Source organism: Lactuca serriola, chromosome 9, assembly GCF_051521515.1.
Source record: "Lactuca serriola cultivar US96UC23 chromosome 9, Lser_US96UC23_V15, whole genome shotgun sequence".
NCBI classification, from domain to species: Eukaryota; Viridiplantae; Streptophyta; class Magnoliopsida; order Asterales; family Asteraceae; genus Lactuca; species Lactuca serriola.
The window spans coordinates 155,950,887-155,958,759 of NC_136416.1; the positions used below are offsets into that span (position 1 = coordinate 155,950,887).

General features: G+C 31.0%; 2 protein-coding genes across 2 annotated transcripts; one reads left to right on the forward strand and one right to left on the reverse strand.

Annotated features, from left to right (window-relative positions):
• The first annotated feature begins 2,931 nt into the window (after nucleotides 1-2,931).
• LOC145072834 (actin-related protein 8-like) lies at nucleotides 2,932-6,001 on the forward strand. The gene is made up of 12 exons (XM_079019313.1): nucleotides 2,932-3,473; nucleotides 3,614-3,693; nucleotides 3,926-3,996; nucleotides 4,104-4,171; nucleotides 4,373-4,434; nucleotides 4,561-4,658; nucleotides 4,728-4,809; nucleotides 4,917-5,059; nucleotides 5,118-5,272; nucleotides 5,357-5,490; nucleotides 5,579-5,697; nucleotides 5,798-6,001. The coding sequence occupies exons 1-12, from the start codon at nucleotides 3,115-3,117 to the stop codon at nucleotides 5,870-5,872; spliced, it is 1,446 nt and encodes a 481-aa protein (XP_078875439.1). The 5' UTR covers nucleotides 2,932-3,114; the 3' UTR covers nucleotides 5,873-6,001.
• On the reverse strand, nucleotides 5,971-6,715 carry LOC145072835 (GPI-anchored protein LLG1-like). Its single transcript, XM_079019314.1, has 3 exons — nucleotides 6,625-6,715; nucleotides 6,497-6,553; nucleotides 5,971-6,348 (listed from the first exon to the last, which is right to left on the reverse strand). The coding sequence occupies exons 1-3, from the start codon at nucleotides 6,683-6,685 to the stop codon at nucleotides 5,999-6,001; spliced, it is 468 nt and encodes a 155-aa protein (XP_078875440.1). The 5' UTR covers nucleotides 6,686-6,715; the 3' UTR covers nucleotides 5,971-5,998.
• Nucleotides 6,716-7,873: the final 1,158 nt, after the last annotated feature.

Consider the following 7,873-nt stretch of genomic DNA (forward strand, 5'->3'; position numbering starts at 1 on the left):
GGAGCATTTTTTGTTGCGTTTCCAGAATTGTCTTCTGAAGATTATCAATTGCAATCGATAATTAATTGAAATTGAGGATTATTTGTCTTTGTTGGCGTTGTGTGGTGTGAATTTTGAAACCAATGATTTAATTTTGATTTACAAATGTGTTGATTGTCGCTATAGTCTATTTGTGGTGGAGCGATTCAGTCAAGAACATCGAGTCGAGGTCTAATTACATCCAAATTCTATTATATTCAATTTTGGATGTTTAGATTTTTTAAGGTTAGTTGATTATACTTTTTTCTTGGTGGATTCTGATTTCGGAATCCGAGGAGCAATTTGAAGAGTAAAAACAAAACACATTCTTGACAGGGTAGCTGGGAAAGTTTGTGAATTGCTAATTTTCTCAAAACATCATTGATTTGTTTGCAGGTCATCACTATGGCAGATACTCTAGAGTTTATCATTGATTGTTTTTGTATCTTCAAGTGATTCGTTCTACAGGTTGCATGGGAAAGTTTGTGCTATGCCACTGTTACATTACACATACAAAAGGAAGGGTAAAAAGGAAAATGAAGGGAAAAAAGGGAAAAGATTAATTACCAATGAGCAAGAGGGGCAACATTAGATTTGTGTTACTTCCAGCTTTGTATAAGGACTATCTTTGGTTGTGGAGGCATATTTGACATCGGGTTCATTGGCTTTGTATATGGGACGATTGGGCTATTTGATGAAATGCGTGAGAGAGGTATTCATTTGTGAATAACAGAGTATTCATTTGTTAATAACAATGTATTTATTTGTAAATAGCAGTGTAATCATGTGTGAATGAGTGTATTTATTTATGATTAGATGTATTCTTTTATTTATTTGTGAATACCAGGGTATTCATTTGTTAATAACAATGTATTCATTTGTAAATAGCAGTGTAATCATATGTGAATAAATGTATTTATTTATGATTAAAGCTATTCTTTTTATGAAGAAATGATAATTTTTACACCCCTTTTATTTTCGGTTGATTAAAAGAAAGGAATTGAATTACCTGTAAATTAATATATATTCATTTGTGATTGTAGTAGTATTAGTTTTTTTGAAAAAAAAATCATTTATGAATACAAATGTATTGATTGGGGGTTGGATTTCTATTAATTTTTTCGAAAAAAAACATGAAATAGGAGGAAAAAATTATTTTTTAAGAAATTTTTTTTTAGTTTAAAATTCTTTTTTTTTTTGATAAAAATGTTATTTATATTTCATTAATAAGAAAAATAAAAAATCAAATATTTCCTTCTTTTTTGGTAACTGATCATAAATTTAAGGGAATTTGATTGATTTTATTTTAATTAAAATATATAATTACTAATATGCCCTTATATATTGATTGGTCCAGAACTGTTCTCGCATTCTCAACCTTTTAGGTGTTCTGATTTGATCTTTTCTCTCTCTCTCTCTCTCTCTATATATATATATATATATATATATATATATATATATATATATATATATATATATATATATAATCTAGATATATGTTATTATTATAATTAGTTGATTATGTATTAAATACAATAGTGTGATTATTTTGAAGTGTTATGTCCAAAATTTGTAGCTTGTTATCGGAGAATTACAAGTTAATGGATGACATATTGTTTGAACGTTTTACTTGAAAATTGATATTGGTCAATACAAGGTAATGACTGATTTAATGTTTGAATGTCATATTTGTATACCGTTAAGAAATATTAATTTATAATGGGTATTTAGAAGCTATAGAGTAGTATAGTTATGGAAATTACTAGAATTATTAGTTTATGATCATAGCCGTGGTGGCTATAATATCATAAGCGGAGAAATGCAAGATAACTGCAGACTTAGTGTTTGTAACGTTGTATTTAAAAGATTGTTGTAGAAAAATGATGGTAGTTTTGGTGACTATAACTAATATCATTCCTGGATGAATTAGTCGTTTATGTAATATTAATTACTACTAATGGAGCTTATAGACATTAATAGTAGCTAACACGACTGTAAGTCTACTATGCATTTTGAGTAAGTGAAATGTTTGATAGCATGGTTACTGACATTGTATGTCTATTGAGTAGCATAATTCTGGTGTACCGTTAGTGTACATATATGTGCTAGACTAAAGTAGTTATATTGGTCATAAGGTAATGTTATAAGGTTGTATATCATTGATGAAATTGTAACAATAACGACATTGCATTGTAAGATCCTCTTGATAACTAATTGTACTGATTTGTGATACGATGTACACCGAATTTGTAATGATTCGTGTTTTATAAGTGAAATTTTTTTTGGTGTACTCTGTGTTAAAAATCTAAGCCTTACTGATAGACAATTGTGATGATTGGACAGTAATGAAGAGAGAGAGAGAGAGAGAGAGAGAGAGAGAGAGAGAGAGAGAGAGAGAGAGAGAGAGAGAGAGAGAGTATGGGTGGTGGGCTAGTAGGAGGCATGGTAAATATTTATTTTTTTGTTTTTCTTTTAATTAGAAAATATTAAAGTAAATAAAAATAAACTACCAAAGACAACCTTTAAAATGTTTCAACTATATAACATATTTACAAAATATAAACTTTAACCCAAAACCTGATATAAAATCGTGGTGGGTTAGTAGGAGGCATGGTAAATATTTATTTTTTTGTTTTTCTTTTAATTAGAAAATATTAAAGTAAATAAAAATAAAATACCAAAGGCAATCTTTGAAATGTTTCAACTACATAACATATTTACAAAATATAAACTTTAACCCGAAACCTGATATAAAATCAATAAAAATAAACTGATTAGCACTAATTAAACCGATGGAGTTAGGATCAAACTTTATCAATCCGTTTAATGTCTCGAGACACCCACACTAAGTTTGTAGGTTTAGTCTTATCCCAAAATAATATGTGGTGTTGTCATTAAAAAAGAACAATATTTCTTTTTCAAAAGAGGGTGAAAATGTAAGATAAACATGGAAATTACTTTTATTGATATTTTCCGGTGGACTGAACATGAAATCATTTCACTATTGGTCGTTGGTGTTGTCACCGCTCACACTATAAATTTATCTCGTCTCCGTTAAACGATTAAACCTCACCGGAGAACTCCTAGTCAGTTCCGATGACACAGCTGTTGAGGAGGGTTTGGGAATCGGTTTCCAGTGGTTGGAATTCGAGTGATTCTACTTCAAACTCGCTATACAATTTGGACTACAGTCCAGTTCATGGAACCCTATCCGATCAGATTATCATCTGTTCCTCATCCACTGGGGCATTTGATCGGTTGCCTCTAGATATATTTATGCAAATACTCAAGCTTCTCGGACCAAAAGAGGCTGCTAGACTCACATGTGTTTGCAAATCGTGGAAATTCATGGTCTCAGATAACATGTTATGGATATTCTTTCTTCAGAACCAACAGGATCCCTGGGACTCAATTTTCTTTGCGGAAACTAACTTACGATCTGGTTTTCCTCTCCGGTAGGTTTTCATTTTGTAAATTTTCAGCCTTATTGGATGTTTATCGAGTGAATTTTGAGTTTTATGAACTATGTATGCCGATTTGAGAGGAATTTTCAATTCAATCATACGAGACTGAAATACTTGTATTGTAATTGTAGAACATATCCTCGTCAGATGCAATCATTTATGCATATTTATGGTGAACGAGCAAAAGTTCCTGGAGCTATCATCGTTGATGGTATGCGTACTATTCTTCCCAATCCTTCATTCCAACTTTCTTCTTCTTCTTCTTCTTCTTCTTCTTCTTCTTCTTCTTCTTCTTGTTTTCTCCAGAGTTCTTATAAAGGTGACGAAATAAGCAGGTCTGAAATCTGCATTTGATTTCACTACATCTACGATTATTACCAAGTGATTTCTATTGCCTTGATGTTCATTGCCAATAATTTGGTCTTTTCTATCTTTTACCGAAGGTGGTGCTGGTTATTGCAAATTTGGTTGGAGCAAGTATGATTCTCCATCAGGGCGTTCAGCAACATTTGTGGTAAGTAATTGCTTTGACGGATGATGATATAAACATGCAACTTCATTCGAATTTGCATTTTCTATTGCACTTCAGTTACTGTTCTAAAACTTTGACTTCATGTGTAGGAATTTGGTAACATTGAGTCTCCATTGTACGCTAGGCTTCGTCATTTTTTTGCAACAATTTATAGCAGGTGTCTCATTGTTGATTACATTTACAAACATCTCCTTCATCTGGTTATGCAATATGTTTTGTAGTCATAACTTGTCACACATGCCGAATACACATGAAATATTTCTTGTAGAGTAACAAATTTAAGTGCCTTTTGTTTTCCTTTCATTCAAATCTGAAATATTTATAGTATTCACAACTTGAATCACATATTCATATGCAGGATGCGTGTTAAGTCATCTATGCATCCAGTCATTATCTCAATTCCAATCTCCCATTATGATGGTATGCTCTCAGTAGTGTCCCAAAAACATGTATAATGATGCTCCATTTTCATTAATCTTCATTTAAATGATGTTATGATCATGAATTGTGATTTTGTTTGATGCAATTTGTTTAAATTTGCTTCAGATACTGGTGCTGATAAAGCTTTTAGACGCCAACTCAAAGAAGCAATCTACTCAGCATTGTTTGGAATGAAGGTTCCTTCTGTGTGTGCAGTCAGTCAGGTACTTATTGTCTGTTAGTCCCCTAAACAAGGGTAAGATGGTCATTTACTCAATGAGGTTAATATGCAGGCAACTTTAGCTTTGTTTTCAGCAAGAAGAACATCTGGAATTCTTGTAAATATCGGTTTCCATCAAACATCTGTTGTCCCAAGTATGTTAGTCTTTCATCCTCTTACAATCATTAAGTTAATGTTTGGAATGATGGATATGGAATCAACAACGGAATGGAATAGCTGATTCCATTTGTGTCATTTCCAGTTTTACATGGTAAAGTAATGCATAAAGTGGGTGTTGTATCTATGGGTGTTGGAGGCTTAAAGCTTACTGAATACCTTAAAGAGCAACTTCGTCTAAGAAATCTACATGTTTCTTCATTATACACTGTTCGCTCATTGAAAGAGGTATAAAATATATTTATTTTCATATATTTTTTTTGTTAATAATGTTTTCTTGTTGTAGAATCTTTGCTATGTTGCTTTTGACTATGAGAACGAATTAAAGAAGGAGAATACAAAAGCATCATACAAAGTTGCTTCTGAGGGTTTGTTTACTCTTGAGAAAGAGCGTTTCCAAACAGGAGAGATTCTCTTTCAGCCACATATTGCAGGATTAATGTAATCATTTATCCACTTTAATTAATATCTATAAACTTATGCCTTTGAATTACTTTTATATAATTTCCAATTTTACCCTTTTAGAAATGCAATGGGTCTGCATCAGGCAGTGGCAAATTGCATTGAGCGTTGCCATGCTGCCAAAATGAGAACCGATCATACTTGGTTCAAGACAGTTGTGTTGGCTGGAGGCACTGCATGTTTACCAGGTTTACAAGGTATAAATTAATTTATAAATATAAAAATGTTTTTAATTTTTAATATAAATATTAATTTATAAATCCTTCATGTTTTAAATAATTGTAGAAAGATTAGAAAAGGAAGTACATGATCTTCTACCTCCCTCCATATCCAATGGAATTCGTGTCATCACTTCCCCTTATGGTGCTGATTCTGCATGGTATGGAGCAAAGCTTCTCAGCAATGTAAAAAGCATCCACAACCCTAATCTTTTATTTCTTTTTATACTTCTTTTATGAAATTTAAAAAAAAAAAAAAGTATATCTTAAATCTTAATCTTTGCAGTTGAGCACATTTCCAAATTCATGGTGCATAACAGAGGAGACTCAGTCAAAGTCAAAACGATCCCTCATATGGTGAAAACTTATATGCTACAAATAAGAGTGTTGTTGTTGTTGTAATCTATATAATTATGTAATAATAATATTTCAGTATTTGTAAAAATAAGACACGAAATATTATTTATAAGAGTTGTTGTATTGAAACTCACGGGAGAAACATGATTAAGAATAATTGTGAAACTAGAATGAGCAGAAGTGAGAAGTGATCGGAGATGATGTTGGAAGTAGAATCTTGTGGTGGAACTGCGTCGCAGACAAGCCCAGCTTTGTTGTCGTGACATAAGTTGGAGAAAATGCCAGGTGGATAGCTTCCATAGAGGTTGATGTAGCTGAACATTTGTGTTGAACATTGGTTTGATAAGTCGTTTAATTCATCAGCGTAAGGGCAAGCGAAGTCTTTGAAAGCTTGACAGCAGAGATTTGGGGGGTATTTTGGTCCTTTGCAACGGCTGGTGATGATTGTGTAGTTCATGGTCTCGAAGCTTAATGGGCATGCTGCACATTCAAATGATGAAATTTAAAACCTAAAAAATTGTTTGAGTAGAAGCAAATTGACAAGTGTTATTGGTTGTAATTTTATGAAATTAGGGCATGGATGTATGAATGAAATTGATGATAGTGAATTGGGAGAAATGAGGGAGACGTTTCTTATCCTGGAGGAGATTTCGTCCGATTGAAGGTTGAGAAGTGAAGGCGTTATCTGTTTAGACATAAGGAATACGATAAGAATGTGAGGAAATCCATGGAAAACCCTAAAAACATAGAACAAACCTGAAAGGGAAAATGGTAAGGGAAGAAGTAGCAGCAGAAAGCAGAAATTTGCGATCGTCATAGCAGATTGTTTTTTAGAAAAAGAAAAGGGTTTAACCTATAAAACTGCGAAGGTTTATTTTTATTTTTTTTATTTTTTGCCATTTTTATATGCTACAGTATGTTTATATCATTAAATAATTTTCTTTTCAAGTTTTTAAATCTTTTAAAGTTTTACTTAATTTTTATTTTATTTTTTTACACATAGATATTCTTGCAGAAAAAATATGTGTGTATGAACAAATGTTTAATTAAACATGGTACATAAGTTTCTTTTAAACATTATTTATTTATATACGAGTTTTTATGTATATTTATATGAATTAAAATGTAAATATTTACTTTTTATGGTTTTTATATGTATACATTTTTAGAATTATAAATATATGTTTTTATGTTCTTTTTTAGAAATTACAGATACATGTTATATATATAGCATTTTAGACATTTCTTAAAATTTAAGAGGTACCAAACCTACTACATCATGTACAATCAACTTATGCTTACCATGCAGTACACATATTAAATTTGTATATTTAGTAGGTTGAAAATCATAATTGGTATCAAATCTATAACCATTATATCATGGTGTTTGTATATTTAGTAGCTTGAAAAATCTTAAATATGGGTGAGATACGTTCCGGTGGCTTTCTTTACACCATAGGATTTTCCAAAGAGGTAATGATAAAAACATTGAAAAATACATTGTTAAAAAATAAAAATAAAAATGCTATAATAAACAAATAAATAGATAAACATTGACATTAAATTTATGAATTAAAATGGTTTCAAGACTACAAAAAACAACCTAAAATAGATTGAAAAAAAAACGGATTGAATTTACAACCCAGCAAACCGGTCAAAGTTGTGAAATAAGTTAAGATGTTACGGTTATTATAAGTTAACTTTATGAATAAGTGATTAATTGCAATTTACAAAAGAAGTGACACATAAATGAATTTTTCAATGTTTGAGGATTGTAAAAACGAAAAAATTATCAATATTGTAACTTGGTTATACTTAAAGGTTTTATGGTTTGATCTGATAGCTGCAATGAAACTATTCACTGAAATAAATTAATCACCGTCCGGACACTATTAGTCGCCGCCGCTTTGCGCGGGCACACGTCTAGTGTGTGTGTGTGTGTGTGTATATATATATATATATATATATATATATATATATATATATTTTTTTTTGTAATATTAAT